Here is a 19,211-nt window from a genome sequence, read left to right on the forward strand (position 1 = left end):
AGCAGGGAAATTGTATAGTTCCTATAATGCAACCCCAGTATAGGTTGAGTCTCTCTTATCTGGATTTCCGAAATCCAAACTATTCCAAAACCCCAAAACATTTTTCATGGGTGGCTGAGATAGTGATGCCACTGCTTTCTGATAGTGTAGTGTACACAGACTTTGTTTCATGTTCAAAAACATAGTCTAAAATTACTTTCAGGCTCCTGAGGTGAATGCCACAGCCTGTTTCTGCTAACATGCAGATGTTTGGGGAGCAATGGTATCACACAACCCCTTAGAGTCACCTGGCGCAGTCTGAACCCCCCATACCCCTTGAGGTGAATGCCATAAACCATGTTTGCCCAAAGGCAGATGTTTGGGGAGCAGTGGTGTTATTCCCCTCTCCCCTGCCAGTGATGCTCCTGAGGTGAATGCCACAGGCTTTCTGTCAAAAAGCAGGTGTTTGGGGAGCAATGGGGTCACCTCCCTTTTAGGGTGCCCTGGTGACATCCCTGAGGAGAATGACACCCCTGAGGCAAACCCCACAGCCTGTTTCTGCCAAAGGCAGAAGTTGGGGGGACAGTGTTGCCACCCCTCTTAGGGTGTCACTGGATGCAGCTCACACTCATTTGGTATAGTCCCTGAGGCCAATGCCACAGCCTGTTTCTGCCAAAATGCAGATGTTTGGGGTGCAACATTGTTACCTCCCTTTTAGGGTGCCCTGGTGACACCCCTGAGGAGAACGCCACAGCCTTTTCCTGCCAAAATGTCGATGTTTCTGGAGCACATAACCCCTTAGGATGTCAACTGGCGTCTCCCCCCCCCCGACCACATCCCTTGTCCTGCAAAATGCAGGTGTTTGGGGAGCAGTGGTGTCACATATCTGCCCTTTAGGTGCCACCTGGCCTGTTACCCCTACACCCGCCCCTGAGGCAAACACCACGGCCCATTTCTGCCCAAAGGCAATGTCTGGAGAGCAATGCTTTCACCTCCTCTTTGGGTGCCACCTGTGCAGACGACATCCCCGCACTCCTCTCCTGATGTCCCTAAGGTGAACGCCACAGCCAGTTTCTGCCAAAGTGCAGGTGTTTGGGTGTCACACAGACACACCCCTTAAAGCAGTGGTTCTTAAACTTGGGTGTGCCAGGTGTTTTGGACTCCAGTTCCCAGAAGCCTCAGCCAGCTTGGCCAACGGTTAGGAATCCTGGAAGTCAGCAAAGTTTGGAAACCATTGTGGAAACTCAAACATGGGTCTTTTCAGAAGCCCCGATGGTTGGCCAAGGTGGCTGAGGCTTCTGGGAGCTGGAGAACCAAGATAGGATTTATGAGTGACATTAGTACCCAAAAACCATTACTAAGGATCCTATCATGCAGGTGATGCTGGCTATTTGCTGTAATAAATGAAATGAAAAGTGAAATGGGAGGAAGTCAATGGAGGAGGGCTGTGTGTTTGTGTTTGTGAGTGACTCCAACCCTAGTGATGCCACTCCTGAGCCCCAGTCATCAGGAAACTGCTGCGGTCCAAAGCATCTGGCAGAGAGCTGCATTTGGGAATGACTTTAGGGGTTCCATCCTCTAATGGCTCCTCCCCTCTCCATCTTCTTTCTGAATGGAGCTTGGGGAGCGTCCAATCAGATCCAAGGGCTGACACACACACACACACACACACACACACACACACACACACACACACCCCCTCCCTGTCTAGGCCCCGCCCCTTTCCTGTGACGTCAGGGGGAACTTTGATGAGCTCCCGGGAGTTGGGCAGAAGCGGCGGCAGATGCGGCTGGCAGCTCAGGAGGAAGGAAGCGGAGATGCCTTCAGCCTGGACGGCTCGGCCCCAGCCTTGCCTTCCTCCCTCCCTCTGAGGCTTAGGGCAGGCAGGGAGAACTCCAGAGCCCCTTAGCCCCATCCCCCGCAGCCCCCTCCGGCTTCTCAGGGCCCGCCTTGGCTCTTCTCCCCCGACGTCGCGGATCCCCAAGCCCCATGAGCCGCCAGCTGGAGCCCCGCAGCCCCTCGGGCCTCCTCCGCAGGAGGGCCCCCCCGGCCAAGCGCCTCCTCCTGCAGGACGCCAGCCACGCTGCTGCCGCTGCCGCTGCTTCCCCCGCCGTCGAGGAGGCCCCCAGCGCAGCCAAATGCGCCCGGCTCTCCGCCGCCTCCGCCGCCCTCGAGGCTCCCGGCGCGGCTGCAAGAGCGGCTCCTGCTCCCCCGGCTTCCCCTCCGTCTCAGGACTGCTTCAGCGCCCCCGGCTCCCCCCTCGGGGCTCCTTCCCTTTCCAGCCCCGGAGGAGCAGCACCCGGACCCAGCCTCCTGGCCGGATACCTTCTGCTGCCTCTCCCCGACCGGGAGCACCTCTCCCAGGCCCTGGAGGTCAACAGCGGCCGGGAGCTGCGCTGCAAGGTGAGCCCAGAGAGAGAGAAGGAGGGACCCTCCGGGAGGAAGGGGCCTCGGAGCGCCTTGGGGCTGTTTCCGACTTACGGGGAACTCCCCTCCCGGGGTTTTCTTGGCAAGCTTCCTTGAGAGAGAGAGGAGTTGGTTAGGGCTTCCCTCTCGGTGATGAGGCTGAGAGAGTGTGACCCGCCCAAGGGTCCGGGGAGGAGGCCCTTTGGGGGCCTGGGTTGCCTCCGACTTCAGGGAAAGGCCCCTTCCGGGGGGTCTCTTGTGGCCTTCCTTGAGGCCGAGAGAGCGGGACTTCTCAGGGGGAGCCAGGAGGCCCTTGGGGTGGTTCCCGACTGGTGGAGGCTCCTAAGAGGACGCTCTCCTGGGGCCTTCTGGGCAAGGTTCGTTCCGAGAGGAGCTTGCCTTGGCTCCCCTGGGAGGCTGAGAGAGTGGCACTTGCCCAAGGTCACCCAATGGGTTTCTATGGCGGAGTCAGGACTCGAACTCGGGTCCTAGTCCAAGGCTCAGACACACAACATCGCGCTGGATTTCCACTATATCGGTGGTGGTGGTGGTGGTTGTGTGTTTTCTGGTCATTTCTGACCTCTGGCGACCCAAAGGCAACCCTCTCCTGGGGCCTCCTGGGCAAGGCTTGTTCCGAGGAGGTTTGCCAGTGGCTTGCCATGGCTGAGCGGGCACTTGAACCCTGGTCTCTCCCGAGCCCTGGCTGGCTCTGAAGTGCAACCACCAAAAGCCACCAAGGAGCAGCATCTATCCAAACTTGGCCCCTCTGTGTAAAAAAGTGCAGAAGGGCCATATCTGGTCTTTAAAGCACAAGCCAGGCTGCGTCCACACTGCAGAAATAATCCGGGTTGACACCACTTTTAACTGCTATGGCTCATTCCTGTGGAATTCTGGGAGATATCCTTTGTTGGGGCACCAGAGCTTTGCCATAGCATTGAGCCATGGGGCAGTTAAAGTGGTGCCAAACCAGATTGTTTCTGCAGTGCGGACGCAGCCTTGGAGGCCATCGATTTATTCTATCTTGGAAGAGATTTATTGACTTATTGATTGCCTCTTGGAGGGCATTTATTTAATATGCCGCCTTTCTCCTGGAAGGGGACCCGGGATCCATCCCTAGGGATCTCAGGGCTGCAAAACTTGATCGACATGAGGAGTGTATATATAGTTAGATCTAGCCTTCTCTGTTATCTCCGTGTATCTCTAGCTATCTATCTTATCGGCCCTCTCCAGTGCCAATTTCAGGTTTGAAAGGACACACACACACAGATGCCCACATCTATTTTGGACCCAGTCGTGTGCAAAATCGATTCTGAGGAGTAGGTTTCCTACCTAGAGCCACCAGGGACTGAATTTCTGGTTGAAAGCCCTCCCTCCGCAGTCAAGCAACGGGTGAAGTCCCTCTCCTCCTCCGTCATCCTCTGTTGTTTTCCGCTCTCCTTCTGCAGAAGAGACGCAAACAGGACTTGGCTCCCACTAGCCTAGCTTTCCAAGTTTTCCATGAGGTGTCCTCAGTTCTTCAAATAAAGCACACTCTTACACACACACACACACACCCCTTGCCTGTTTTCCTACTTTCTTAGAGCAGGGAGGCCAAGGATAATGCTGCCATCTACTGACTGCACCCTTTTGCATGGCATGCTTTCAGAAACTTGGCTGCCCTTCATGGCTGCATTTTTTCCCTGCAGGGGACCCATGGCAAGAAACAGGACCTATTTCAGAACTGCGCTGGCTTGCTCTGTGTGTAGCTTCAGGAGCTGGGAAACTTGGAATTAGGGACATTACTTCTTTTTAAAAATGCTGCATCTAGGTTGCATCTGCACTGCAGGAATAGTCTGGTTTGACACCACTTTAACTGTCAGGGCTCAATGCTATGGAATTCTGGGAACTGTAGTTTGTAGCTGTGGTGCCACAACAAACTACAATTCACAGATTCCATAGCATTGAGCCCTGGCAGTTAAAGTGGCACCAAACTGCATTTTCCCCCCAAGATGCACATGCAGCCCTAGTCTCTTGAAAACAGCAAACATCAGTTTTGGGATTGTGGGGATCCTTCCCTTCAGGTGTATCTGAAAAGTGTGATGTTGCACCCAGTATGTTTTGCTAAATAGCAGTTCTCTGCTCCGATGAACTTAGAGTCTAAAGTTCAGCAGCCGGTAGAGGCAGGGGAGAGAAGGGCCAGAGAGCTAATTTGGCAAAGGATATCTGTTTTTCGGTTAAAGCTTACTTACCCAAAGGTTGGCTTTCCAATCCTTTTAAACTACAACTCCCTAAATCCTTTCCCATTTGACTAGCTAGGGGGTTGTGGGGTTTCCAGTTCATCATCATCATCATCATCATCATCATTATTATTATTATTTCTTACCCACCTCTCCCCATGAATCAAGGCAGGAGTTTGTCTATACCCCCAATACATTGGCTAGTGAAAGGATTGTGCCAAAGGTTTCCAGGGGATCCAAGTCGGTGTTCACTTGGTCACCCTTAGTTCACTTGATACTTCTTGCAAATCTAGGCTAAATTTCCCAACTGTGAGTTGAGATGATCATTCAAAGAGAGGGCTGCAAGGATATTGCTTTCAGGCTTTCAGGTTAGGAGGACCGCTCTTCTGTCTGCTGGGGAAATTTCACTCCAATAGAATAGTTTCTTGCCAGTCCTACATGCTTTTGGAGAACAGTTGTAGGTCTGCTTGCTCTTAAAAAAAACACCTGTGATGGAATGGTAACTTTTGTAGACTTTTTATTTGCAAGACTTCCAGAAATGGAGGCTTTAAAAAGACATGCACTGGGAGAGAAGGGCAAGGAGCCAAAAGTCAGTGAGACAGAGGAGAGGATGATTGGGCCTTGCGTTTGTTTTCTCTGTAGGAGTGTTGCTGGGCTGAATGAATGGGAATGGTGACATTCTCTGTATGTCACGGCTTCCAGTCAGGCCGAGGATGTGAGTAACCTAGCAGAGCCTTGCAGGTCATTAGGAGAACATGACTGGAGTCTTGCAAAACCTCGGTGAATAAAACATGAGAGTTCTTTAATCCTCTTCTTCCCTTGCTTAAATGGTTTGGCACGCTCTGAAATGGAGCACCTTGGTCTGAATCATTCCAGACAAACTCAAAGGGCGAATGCTTCACTGGCTTTAAATAGACCATTTTCCCCCTGCTCCTTTTCTTCCATATCCTACCTGAGAAGTGCTTTACTCACATAGGAGTTTATCACAGAAAGGAGATTGGGAGTTTAGCCCAGGAATATACTGTAAAAATTGTGTAATTACATGAAACAATTTCACAGGACATCACACAAAACCCACCAATAAAGTGGTCACAAAGAAACATTATCACACATCTTTTTAGTTTTGGGATTTCAGCGATAATGCATTTCTGATATCACTTTATTTGCACAATTGCATGCAATGATCATTCGTGCAATTACCCTCTATTTTTGCTTTGTTCGTGGGATGCTTTAAATGTGCTTTAATCTCTCTCTAATGCCAAAATTAACCCCAGTATGAGAAACTCTATAAAGTTAGTGAATCTCTGGTGGTCATTCTAGGAGAGTAGAAAGAGAGGAAGGCTGCATGCTAGATGGATGGACTTTATTAAGGAGATCAGGTGAATTGAGTTTACAGGAACAAAGCAGAGCAGTGGAGGACAGGGAGTCTTGGAAATGTCTCATTCACAAGGTTGCCATGGGTTGAGATCTACTCAAGGGCAGTTAACAACAGCAACATGTGCATAAGCTGTGTTTGTAAACAGGGCTTTCCTCATTGCCTTTCTTCCTGGAGGATCCTATGGGTAGGTGCCACCCAGGATAGACCAGACTTCTCCACCCCAGTGCCCTCACTACAGTTTGGACTACAGTTCCCATCACCCCAGATTCCATCTACTGTAGCGGGCACTGGGGTGGGAGAGGATGTCATAAGCGCCACATGCCTAGTGAGGCAGTGGGTTTGTTTTCTCACTGTAATCATGTTAAGCGTGGAGTCAGGAATTGGCAGGCATTCCAGGCTGACGTAGAGTGAAAGGGTGTGATGTTTATGCACTTGGCTTTGGAGAAAAGTAACCAGGCTGGTGATGCATGTAGGAATTGGCTCAGACCAAGGTCTGACTAGTTTCCATTCAGTTTCTATCAGTAGCCAGTCAGATGCCTCTGGTCTGGTCCTGACTGGGGTATGTAAGCCTTTCTTTTGGTCCCAAGTATCTGATTTTGTGGGCATTTATTCCATAGATATGCAAGTCCTATTAAATACAATAGCACAGTAAGATGGTGCCCTTTATATAAAATGACAAAATCAAGCTTTGGTCATTGTACATGGAGATACAATAAATTATTATTGAGGAAGAGGCCTGCCCCTCATGTTAGAATTTATATATTTAAAAAATATTTTCAAACTGTGGATGATTGAATCTGTGAATATAGAGGGCTGATTGTACTATCTCAGTACATGGAGATACATTTTAGCTGTTCTGACTGGTAGCTGTAAATCAACATATCATCTCCCTTGAGTGTATACACCTCCCAGCCCTGGTTCTAAATACAATGCATGGGAGGGCAGTTTATAGGCTAAAAACTTTAAATGTCTGCCCCCTTTCACATTTTATTTGCCATGTATTAGCCAGTGCTTTATTCTTCCTGTGTTGCAGCTTCTTGATCCATGATTTAATGGATACTCTCATGAAACATACCTAAGACTGGTTTATTATAAACCTTTTCACAAGGATTCATGGCTTTTAAAAACAGATGTTGAAACTGCAGCAATTCCCTCACGCTAAAATGAAGAAAAATAAAGAAAGGCTGGACATAAAGAATGCTTTGATCCTTGCTTATGTCCTGTATCTGTGGCAGATTTGCCACAGGAATCAGATACTCTCCGCTACTATACAGCAGTGTGAGAGCCACCATGGTATAGTTGTTTGAGTTTGAATCCCCACATGTAAACCCACTGGATGACTCCGGGCAAGTCACACTCTCTTAGCCTCAGAGGATGGCAATGGCAAACACCTCTGAAGAAACTGGCTAAGAGAACCCCATGATAGGTTCACCTTAGTGTCGCTATAGTCGAAAACAACGTGAAGGCACACAACAACAACAAAAACTATACAGCAACAGTTCATTTATGTTTACAGTTAACAGGTCATTGCAGTAGTGCCTACAACAGTGTACCTCTCCACTCACTGACACTTCCACCCCTGCAAGAACCATTCCTGCGGCCTCATCAAATCTATCTTGCCAAAATTTGCACCTCTCCAAAACTTGGCTCCTCCTGTTTTCACCATGAGTGCCTGATAAACACTGTCATTTTGGCAAGACAAACACTGTCATTTAAGGGCTTAATAATCACAGGTGGATTTAGTGAGCACAAGGAAGAGAAACGTCTTGGCTGTTCCCAAGTTGTGGAATTCCCTCCCGTGGGAGGCTTGGTTGGTCCCTCTCTGTTCTTTCCTACAGCTAGCAAAGATCTTTTTATTTAGGCACTACTTTGGCTCCTAACTTCCTTTTCTGGGAAGGTCTTTTAATATTATGCATTCATCTTTCTTTTACTATGTTTTAATGCATTTTAAATAGTTTTAATTTAGTGTTCTTAATCAAATGGTTTTTTTTTTTAAAATTAATTGTTTTGCTGAGCGCCAGAGTGGTGTGGTGGTTTAGTGTTGGTCTACAACTCTGGAGACCAAGGTTTGAATCCTGCTTAGCTGTGGAAACCCACTAGGAGGCCTTGGGTAAGTCACACACTCTCAGCCTCAGAGGAAGGCAAGGGCAAGCCACCTCTGAACAAATCTGGTCAAGGAAACCCTGTGATAGGCCCACCTTAGAGTTGTCATACATCAGAAAAGACTTGAAAGCACAAATAACAACAACTAATAGGTTTAAGCTGTACTTTAATTTGTTGTAAGTCACCTGTTCCATAAGAAAGGCTGGATAAAAAATAATGAATTACTGTGTCTAATTGTTCATCACCCCCAATTTTCCAGCTGCAAATTTGTCAACTTTCGAACTGCACATTAAAAAAAGGCCAACAACACCTCTGGTTGTAAGTGAGCAAAACCATCCAGTCTGTCTTTCCTTCTCTTTTCTTGCAATTAAAAATTGATTAATCTCAATTTTTCTCTTCTTCCTTTTGGTCTTGTTTCCAGGTTTTTCCCCTCAAACACTACCAGGAGAAAATTCGGCCTTACATCCAGCTGCCGTCCCACAGAAACATCACTGGGATTGTGGAAGTAATTCTTGGCGAGACCAAGGCCTATGTCTTCTTTGACAAGGACTTTGGAGACATGCATTCCTATGTGAGGAGCTGCAAGCGTCTGCCGGAGCAAGAGGCCGCCCAACTCTTCAAGCAGATTGTTTCAGCTGTCGCTCACTGCCACCAGTCGGCCATCGTTCTGGGGGACCTTAAACTCAGGAAATTCGTTTTCTCTAGTGAAGAAAGGTGAGTAGGGATTTGGGATTGGCCTCTGCTAAGTGTGCTTTGCGGGGAAATACCTTTACAACTTCGTTCAAGATGCCACTTTGACAAGTGGATCTAGGTTGGAGAGTGGAAATCTGCATGTTCTCTCCCAAGTTTCTTTTCCCACTCGTGATACTTATCCAACTGGGGTTGATAGTTGCAAGCCCAGATTTGGCCTGTGGGCTGCTAGTGGCTAACTTCTCTTGAAAACCATGTTGGTGCTCTATATGGCATCAATCGGGGTGGGAATCTTAGGGGCCTCCAGATGTTGTTGGTTTGCAACTTCCAGCTTTCTTCACCATTAGGAATTGCAGTCCAACAGCGTCTGGAAGGCACATGTGATTCCCATATTAGCAAGCATGCACCTTTAGAATAGGAGAAAAACCAGCCAAGTTTAGAAGCTAGCTGCAATGTTAGACTTGCATGGGTTTTGTTTTGTTTTGTTTGGTAGAGTTTTGGATCCCCCCCCCCCCCCGGCCGTCTCTTGTATGCACAGTCCCTAAAAATAACAATATAAGTATAATCGATATATGATATGTAAAATATGTGTGTGCATCATGGTCATTTTATAGTATCATACCCATAAGGCAGTTAGGGACATGGGTGGGGTAGCATTACAAAGGATATGTGCTGTGTTTATGGCAGACACAAGATGTGAACTAGGACTTCCTGGTTCAAATCCCAGCTACTTCTGTGCTCTGCTCCATTACTCATGTTATATAAACATCTGCTTTCCTTCTGGCTTGGCTCCAAACAATCTAATATACTCAAGAATGTACATGTGCCCAGTGGGACACTTGGCTTTGCTTACCAAAGAACAGACAGACACACCCATGTTACATTGCAAACAGCTTTTGAAAACTCCATTCAGTTTTCATGCTGAAATTCCCTTTTGTACCACACACTACTTGAGCGGTTCTTTGGATCTTTTTGAGCCCTTAGTGATGGTGTTCTCCTGATTGGTGCTGCTCTTACTTTCTCTTCTGAAACGATGAATTCCTGTTTTTGTTTTTTTTTAATTTCCCCTTAAGAAAATAGGAGAAGCTGCACAAAAAAAAAAGCAAGTCTATGTGTGTTGAGTCCCAGCTTTAGATGTCTGTTTTTACACCTATTACCTGTATAGGTGTAGGGAATAAATTTAAAAAACAACAGTCTTATGTAGAAATGGTACTTGGTTTTGTTTTTCCAATGATTTATGAACTGGGAACTTGCTTGCCCAATCCAGGCTGTCCAGGATGTATACACATGATTAAACTAAGCCTTGTGGGAATTGTACATGATGTGCTTCCTCTGATACCCATTAGCAGGTAGGCTGTCCTGTGTTAAGTAGTTCTTAAGCTGCTGTATTTGCAAGTGAAGAGGTTTTATATGGAACAGGATTGAAAGCTAAATTTGCAGGTAGAATACTCTGAATTAAATGAATGGAGGTTCTTCACAGTCCTAGCAATTACATGGTTTCAGATACAAAATACCTCATCTTGACTGTGTTGAGGATCTGGATGGTTAATTGGCTCAAGCATGGGGACACTGGCTTAACTGGTTTGCAGACTGCATTGGTCCTGTGTGGTTTCAGTCCTAGTTAGATAACAAAGTTAGGCTGCTGCAGTATTAAGCATCACATGTTTGAATAATTATATTTGGGCATAGGCTTCAAGTGAGAACTGTTTCATTTGGAGATTGGTATAGCAGAACCTAAATAAAAGTGATACTGATCCACCAAGGAACACATACATTGGATGTGATTGTGGTGTTTTTGGTGGAATGAGTGTCCAGCTTTATGACCTGCACTTGAAATTTGTTCTATAAACAAATGTGTATATTTGCCATTCATCTCACAAGGGCTGAATATTTCCTAAAATCCACATGCAGGTCTTCATATTTCAAGCTATGTGTTCTGAATCACATAGCTCTGAATGCAGAACAAAGCTAACTCCCAAAGACACCTTGGGACAAGCCTTGATTCCAGTTCAGTCCAACACAATTTCCCCTCTCTTTTCCTGAAACATGGATTCACATTGTATTATGCTAATGTTAATATTAATCATGTTGTGACAGTTGTAGCATGCCACTGTATGTTGGTTATTTAGTAACCTCATTGTGTGCATTTGTCTACGTGTGTGTGTGGGAGGGTAGGTTCTTTAAATCTCTGTTCTTGGGGTGAGTGAAAGGGGTTCATGATGGAGAGGGGAGGAAACACATGCTTGTGAGACTGGCTCTTGGCTTTCAAGGTGTGCTTTTCTTTGGACAAACATACTACAAATTCCATAGGTCATCATTTGAACAGGTGGCCTGTAAGAAGCATCTTAACCATGTAAAACCAAAGGGTGTGTGTCAACCTTGCTTATGGGGGTACGCAGCCACAGAAGGTCTTGGATGCAGTCATCCCATTTCCCACCCTTTCAAGACACAAAGCTGTGGATGGGGAGCACTTTGTTTTAACTGAGAATTGCACTCCATGGCAGCTTCTGCAGATGTAATTCTGTTCCCTTCTTTTCTTTTTTGCAGTGGTGGGAGCGTCGGGAAAGGTCTGGGGGTTCTCATTGTTTCTATGGGCTGTATAATTCCCACTCCTTCTGTAAATAGTGCCTGGCTGCTTTTCTTTCTTTTATTGGAACATGTCTGCAATTATACTGTCCATAAGACCAATGGAGTTTGGGCTGTCTATGAGCCAAAGGAGGGGTCAGCTGTTAATGCTGCTCTGAGAAGCATGAAACATGAGAGGAACTGAGTAAGTGTGTGTGTATATAATTAGAGGCGCAGAGGAGGAGGATAGCAAAATGTTAACGTGGATTTTGCAAAACTCATCTATGAGATAACTGTGGTTGGGTTACATGTGGGCAGCCCTGAATAGGTGTGAAAAATCTAACTCGTTTGAACTCTGTAGGAGTTCTGCTTCTGACATCAGCAGAAACAATTTTACACTTGAGTCCTGCAATCTGCGCATTACTTTGAAGTGATACCATAGTTGCCTTTGGATTACAGGGAGGCTGTACTGTGCAACCTTTAACCTCTTTGCTGATGTTTTTAATTTGGGGCAGGGGGGAACATCCTGTTATACTTGATTTCAGTAATTAACGTAGCAGTTGGCTATGTATATCACAGTTGTTCTGGATTGTGCTCATAGTTCATTGGTTCCCAGCATAGCAGGGTGTTAACTGATCTGCATCTCAGTCTGCACAGTAGCCTTCAAACAGATTAGAAAATTTGTACTCTGGAATGCTGGGAGAGGTAGTAGAGTTTTCCTCACATTCACCTCCATTGCTGCCTTAGGAATTATGTGTAATTCCTTTGCTTTTTATTGCTCCCCCTTAACAGATTTAGAAATTCTGAATAGCAGAGGCAGGAAACAAATTATGGAGGAAGGCCAGAAGGGGACAGCTCTGTGTGGCTCGCTTCATGGAAGCATTTGGCTGGTCACTGTTGAAAACAGGATCTAGACCTTGCTGATCTTCTGGTCTGATACAACAAAGAGAGTTTTGATATGTAGAGAGATCTTGTCGCACCTTTGAGACAAACTGAAAGAAAGAAGTTAGCAGCGTAAGCTTTCGTATACTTAAGTTTACTTCCTCAGATGCATTTGGAGGAAGTAGACTTAAGTCTACGAAAGGTCATGCTGCAAACTTCTTTCTTTCAGTTAGTCTCAGATGCTACACGATCTCTCTACATACTGATTCTACAGACTAACATGGCTATGTTTTTGAATTCTACCACAAGGAGAGTTTTGTATGTGTAATGCTGAATTTGTACAGATGCTCCCAGTAAATGTCATCTAGTATGCTTGAGGTGGGGATAGGAAGTTGTAGAACAAGGAGTTTTGAGATGTGAGGGGGTTTAAACCAAAATTGGACCATATTTAATTGGGTGTATAAACAAATAGATATGGAGGTGCAACTCCTATTATAATAAATAGGAGTGGAAAGGGGAAGGTGAAAAGCTGAGGTAATAAAGGGGGTGGATTGGGGTGATCCAGTGTGATGTTTACCCCAGGAAGTGAGTCTGCAGATTGTGGAGAAGGCCATCACTTGTGCATATCAGTAGCAGATTGTGATTAAAAACAAACTTTCCATTCTCCCATGTGCAAAGGGATACTCAAGATGAGCCCACACTGGAAGTGCTGATGGTGGAAATTACAGAAAGGTTCCAGGTACTGAAATGATCGAACAGTCAAACTGTGGCTTCCCCTTTCACCCACTCTGTCTGTGTATGTGCTTTTAAGTCGCCCGTCAATTTATTGCGACCCCTTGAATTCCATAGGGTTTTCTTAAGCAAGGAATTCTCAGAGGTGGTTTTGCCAGTTCCTTCATCTGAAAGATAGACTACAGCACCTGGCATTCATTGGTGGTCTTCTATCCAAGAGCTAACCAGAAACTGACCCTGATTGGCTTCAAAGATCAGTGTCCTCTACTAAATGTTTTCTCAGTAGAGTCAATTCACACATTCAAATACAAGTCACCAGTAACTCAGTAATCTTATGAAGGGCATTCAGGTGTGAATCACATCCAGTATTAGTAGAAGTCAAAGTGGGAGCCTGTAGCAAAACAGTCATCCCCTCCCCCCCCCCCCTTTTTTTTCCCACTGGCGATTTTGGTTTTTATTGTAGGGGAAAGGATCTGCAGAGCTATTAACAACAATAATTCTTTGAAGGGAAATGGTTGTTTGTGTGCCTCTGATAAACTGAACCCAGTTGCTGAAATAGCAGATTGCAGCTGGTGCTGTTAATGTGGAAACTTGGCATTGCACAGGGCTGGTTGTTGTATGCATTGCATTTGGTAACCAGAGGGTTAAGCAATGCCAGGCAAGACGTTAGCCTAGCAAGCACAGGTGCAGAGTTTGTCTGCTGCCTCCGCCAGGCGAAGGGCAGGCAGGGTTGGTTGAGTCATATTTTCCATTTACTGAACCAACTGATGACTTGAGGGGGGGTTGCTGGGAGAGATCTCGCTTTAGGACAGGAAGGTCACTCTGAGGACAGCAAGCAGGCAGTGCATTTCACTGGCTGATAAAGTACTAAAAGTGGCCACGGAACTGTTAGGAACTGGGAGTATCTAATCGACTAATGTTTTTTTTTTTAAAAAACCTAATAACTCCTCAATAGCATAAATCTTTTAGAATAGGATATTCACCCAAAGCTGCTTAACCTGCAAGGCAAGTTTGTGCATTGGGGGGGGGAAATGTATGTATGACTGTTACAGGAACAAAAGGGACATGGGTTTTGGCAGTGATCCACGAGCCAGTTAAGGCTTGACGTCATCAGGACAAAACCAACTTCAATCCAAACTTTCTGCCCAATGAATCTGACTTTGTTGTACTGGAGCTTGAAGGGATGGTTCCTGTTTTTGTCTATGTTGCTTCATTGTGGCCTGTTTGATAGTTGCCAGCAGTTGCGTGTCTGAATGGAACCCTCTGAAAAATGTGTGAGAGATACTCGGTCTGCAGTGGTGTTTTATTTTTCCTCCTCTCCTTGTTATTAGTAGTTATTGCAGTCATCAAAGCATGACTTTGTGAAGCATGCTAAATCCTAAAAACAAAAAGCCCTTCATTTACACTGGAATTAAGCACTGACCAGAGAAATACACCACACGAGTATGAGTAAGATTGTGACCCAGGCTGTATTAATTGCTATTTCCAGCAGCTGCCTCACTGAGTTGAGGGGGGTGGTTTTTATACCAGCTGGCACATACAGGTACATCACTTGATCCCTTGTCAGTGGGTGAGTCTCCGCTCAGGGTGTGAGCTGTCTCAGTTTAAAAGCATTTGGTTTGAGTTGTCATTCAGTGAATGATAACCAAAGTTCCACCTTTGGCATTTGATGTGTGATGGCTCACTCTTAACACTTGAAATTTCATAACACTTCTCAGTAGTATCATCAACTGCTGATGAAGTGGGCTGTACTCCCCAAAAGTTCATACTATAGTAAATTTGTGAATTTTTAAGGTGCCACAGAATTCCTTTTTCTTATACGTATCTCTGTTGCTTTGTCATTTGTTTGTTATTGTGTGCCTCCAAGTCTTTTGTAACTTATGATGACCCTATCATGGGGTTTTCGTAGCACAATTTGTTCAGAGGAGGATTGCCATTGCCTTCCCCAGAGGCTGAGAACATGTGACTTGCCCTAAGTCACCCAGTTGGTTTCATGGCCGAGCTGAGAATCAAACCCTGGTCTCCAGAATCGTAGTCCAGCACTCAAACCACTATGCCACACTGGGTCTCATGTTCTCATGTTAACCAAATGCTGGCTGTGGCATTCTGGGAATTGTAATCCAAAAAAGTAGCATTTCCAGGTTGTGTATTTTTGTGAAATTTTCTTTGTGTGGCTCCTTAGCATGACATAGTAACTAATATGTTGGCCTTTTCTTTTCTCCAGGTCGCAGCTGAGACTGGAAAGCTTGGAAGACACGCACATCATCAAAGGGGAAGATGATGCATTGTCAGACAAGCATGGCTGCCCAGCATATGTCAGTCCAGAAATCTTAAACACAACGGGGACCTATTCAGGGAAGTCAGCTGATGTTTGGAGCTTAGGTGTAATGCTATATACCCTCCTAGTGGGACGCTATCCCTTCCATGACTCAGACCCAACAACCCTATTTTCAAAAATCCGACGTGGACAGTTCTGTATCCCTGACCATGTCTCTCCCAAAGCACGGTGCCTCATCCGTAGCCTCCTCAGGCGGGAGCCCTCGGAAAGACTAACAGCCTCAGAAATTTTGCTCCATCCTTGGTTTGATGCTGTTTTGGAATCAGGTTATGCTGACCAGGACACAAGAGCCTTTGATCAGGTTGTTCCAGAGAAGTTAAGAGAGAATGACGATATCAGTTCATTCTTTTGTTAGCTAAGAATTTTTTATTTTTGCCTCGGGGAGAATGAAAGAGACACCTCACCCTTCTACACAGTCCTTACATTTGTTTTTGTTCTATTCATTTTCTGTATTGTAAACGCATAGCTTTCCAAAATCCTTCTGTCCTCAGGATGGCAATTGTTATCTTCAGCACATTTAATTCATGAATAGAATTCCTGTCTGTTGTTTCTTCTTTCCAAGGAAGTTTGCAGTCTGACCAAACCAGTCCTTTTGGGGGGAAAGAAAAAGGTTAGTCTGCTTAACCTAGTCTGCTTAACCTAGGATTAATCTTTCCCATTGAACTCTATGGGATTGCTCTAGGACAACTGTCTGGAGCAAATGGACCTGCCCATACAAGGGTGTGCATGCATCTTTAGACCTAGGACATTTGAACTTCAATTCTGAAGGGGAGAAAAGGCAGTAGCCTATTCTGGACTTCAATGGGAGACAGATTTACTCATTTGGAGTAAGCAATCTAAGACTGCAGCCTTAATTCCTTTTCTAGAACAAAACAGCTTGGGAGTTACTTGGCTCTTTATCTTGTCTTCAGATTCACATGGTCTTGCTACATTTAGCAGGTTTATACTGTTAGAGCTGCTACAGAAGAGCCAGCTGGGTTCTCCTGTGTCTCTCGTACATCATAAAAAATGACAAGGCTGTCAGCTGGGCTTTGATTACAGAATCCTCTTACTGGTGATGTAAGAGAGAGAATACAGGCATGCTACTTCTGGTGCCAGGTGGGGCATGTGATAGTCACAGTCCAGAAGCTAATCGTATTCTCTCTCAGAAAGCTGTGCTTGTATATTTGACTTCAGACTGGATCTTCCAATATGTAGGAAACCCTAGAACTTGGTAGAGTGACTGGTTTTAGACTGGCTTTGGGCTACCATTGGCCATGCTGCCTGAAGGGTTCTGAGAGTTGTGCATGTATGTGGAAAAATAGTTTCTAAGCTGACAAAATCTCACTATTGTTCTACAGTTGCTCTGAAATTACTTTGAATGAGAGATCAGAACCATTTGAAACAAACAGGAATTTTGCCATTGGCTTCAGTGGAGTACAGATCTATTGCCATTCTCAAATCCTTAGCATGTCTGTTGAAATTCCATCTAGTATAGTTGGACTGAAATGTGGAACAAGAAATATTCCACCTTTCATTGGTGTGGTTGTGTGATTCCAGCTAAGAGCCTGGTCTATGTCTGAATTTGGAAGAGCTTTTCATCAGGTTTCTTTCCTTCATTTCTTAAGAAATGCTTCCCAAGCTAACTACAGTTGCAGTTAGTAGACCTTTGCAGGTCTTCTTCCTTATCATTGCCCCTATGCTTATTGTAAGATGCCATGCATTTCGAAAGGCAAAACAGCCAACTGTCTCTGAAACATTTGCTACACTTGTTTTAGCAGTAAAATTGATACATGTGTGCACAACCTCCTAAAAGTGATGCACATCTTTTAGGTCAGTCTTGCTCTATGAAGGGATGCTGAAGCAGATGGAGATTAACAGGTCCAAGGCTTCAACCTGATCTCTTGTCTCCCCTGCTCCTCAGTCACGCATCTTCAGGGGGCCATTCACATTATACAGTTATTCCATTTTAACTGTCATGCCAGCATCCTCTGAAATTCTGGTTTGTAGTTTGGTGAGGCACTGGAGCTCTCTGGCAAATAACTCAAAATGCCCTTCTCTAAACTGCCTGTCCCAGGATTCTGTAGGACAGAACCATGGCCGTTAAAGTGGAATAGTAGCACTATAATTCTGCAGTGTGAATGGGCCTCTGCTGGTATCTTTAAATAAGGCAGAGCTAGAAAGATGCTTACGTTGTATTCATAAGGTTCCATAGTCATTCCCCTTGATTTGTTCCAGCCCTTGCAGAACTGTTGTTAGTCCACAGTATTGTGAAAATACTGGGCAATATGGTACTGGGGTGTGTCATAGAGTTGATGCAAGAACAAGGCCTCGTTGGATGCATGTGTAAACCTTATGTCTGGTCTCAGGGGTGAATCTTCTGCAAACTAGCATTATGTTTGAAGCACAGCTTTTTCCCCCCTAGCAAGTGATCTATATGGCCTGTTATCTGAACTTGCTGGGCTCTCCTGCATCAGTGGAGCTGGGTGTAGTTGCTCAGAAAATACCATCATGTACCCAAATGCCAAAACCCATCAGTCAGGGGTGGGGCCTCCAAGCCTGAGAGGCACAGATAAGCCCTATCTTGTTACATATACTGAAATGGGTTTGGCCTTTTTGTGTGGGCTTTGCTTTTCAAAGTATTGTGTCACTTTTTTTTTTTTTTTTTACAGAATTTGTAGGGGGGAATCTAATTTTTGGACAGCAGCTCTTTACTTGCATGGGGATTCTGGGATCTGGAGACTAAAAAAAAGAGCTTTTCTGTATCTTTTGTACAAAATAATAACAATTAGGGGGGAAAACTTATGATAGCCACAAAAATATCCAAATGTTTCTGTTTGATTATAATGTACCTGTAGAAATTTCTTTTGTGTATCTCTGGGCTGTGATGAGTTTCAAAGTCATGCTGGATAATCCACAGACCCAAAGAAGCCTCAGATTTCTGGATGAGGTAGGGAGCTTCCTGACAAAGGTGGCTGTTCCAGTTAGTGAAAATAAGCATTTGGCCTGGTAAATTCAGTTTTAAAAGTTCGTCTAGGTTGCCAGAGGAAATGTTTTTGGCTTTCTTTTTTCTGTTTATTTCTCTGCTTATTTGCCCCAGATTGAAAGTGGGTGTGCAGTAGGCAAACAAGCATTCTTGTGGACTAATATCATGGTGAATGTGCTGGCAAGGTTGAGTGCATGTGTAACAAGAGGGGAAAAAGAAAAGAAAAATAATTCTTTTTAAGGATACACCACCTGGTCTATCTCTGTCAGAAGGGCAGAGCCATTGTGTACTTGAGAGAGCTTTGCATACCTCATCAGCTATCTACTTTCTACATGATGTTTTACCATTGGAGTGTTTCTTTTTTTAAAAAGGCTGTGTTGTGTGTGTGTCCTAAAACCCCGGGATGTCAAGGAGCCGTTTAAATGTGAATTATGGCTGGCAATACTAACTTGATATAATCAAGAGAATTAGAGGTAAAAGTTTATTTTTCACCTTGATTGCACTAAAGCTCTTGTGATTGCTTTAATATATTTGTATCTGTGATACAGTTGGAGGTTTTTGTTTTGTTTTGTTTTTTGTAAAGGTTCTCTTCAGACCTGCCGATGAATCTGTATATATTGGTAGGTGGAACTGGTAGGCTTAACACTATGTTGGATGTTTTGTAAATATGTACATATTTGGAAATTGTTATGATGAAGTTGTAAAATTTCTGTACAAAAAGTTTAATAAATCTGGTTTCATAACAAATGACTTCGTTTCTGTCTCCTTGAGTTTGAGTCTTTCCATTGCAGAAAAACTATGAAGAGATGGCAACAGGCTGTGGAAACCTTCAGCTTAGCTGGCTTTGCTCACTGATTGTTGGTGGTTTCCATGGGGCAGTGAATTTAAGGGAGCTATCCAGTGTGCTGAATCTATTTTGGTAATAGTGTTAGCTGCTTGGATACTTCTGTTATAGTT

At 45.0% G+C, this 19,211-nt stretch overlaps 1 protein-coding gene across 1 annotated transcript; it reads left to right on the plus strand.

The window, feature by feature from the left end:
• Window positions 1–1,742: 1,742 nt before the first annotated feature.
• TRIB1 (tribbles pseudokinase 1) lies at window positions 1,743–19,001 on the plus strand. The gene is made up of 3 exons (XM_042462655.1): window positions 1,743–2,382; window positions 8,504–8,796; window positions 15,176–19,001. The coding sequence occupies exons 1-3, from the start codon at window positions 1,969–1,971 to the stop codon at window positions 15,642–15,644; spliced, it is 1,176 nt and encodes a 391-aa protein (XP_042318589.1). The 5' UTR covers window positions 1,743–1,968; the 3' UTR covers window positions 15,645–19,001.
• Window positions 19,002–19,211: the final 210 nt, after the last annotated feature.

This window comes from Sceloporus undulatus, chromosome 4, assembly GCF_019175285.1.
Source record: "Sceloporus undulatus isolate JIND9_A2432 ecotype Alabama chromosome 4, SceUnd_v1.1, whole genome shotgun sequence".
NCBI lineage: Eukaryota > Metazoa > Chordata > Lepidosauria > Squamata > Phrynosomatidae > Sceloporus > Sceloporus undulatus.

Bases quoted from the DNA above. Each gene is read 5' to 3' on its own strand.
- TRIB1 (XM_042462655.1), top strand. From the start codon at position 1,969: ATGAGCCGCCAGCTGGAGCCCCGCAGCCCCTCGGGCCTCCTCCGCAGG. The intron at 2,383-8,503 runs GTGAGCCCAGAG...TCTTGTTTCCAG, and splicing joins GCCGGGAGCTGCGCTGCAAG to GTTTTTCCCCTCAAACACTA. The intron at 8,797-15,175 runs GTGAGTAGGGAT...TCTTTTCTCCAG, and splicing joins GTTTTCTCTAGTGAAGAAAG to GTCGCAGCTGAGACTGGAAA.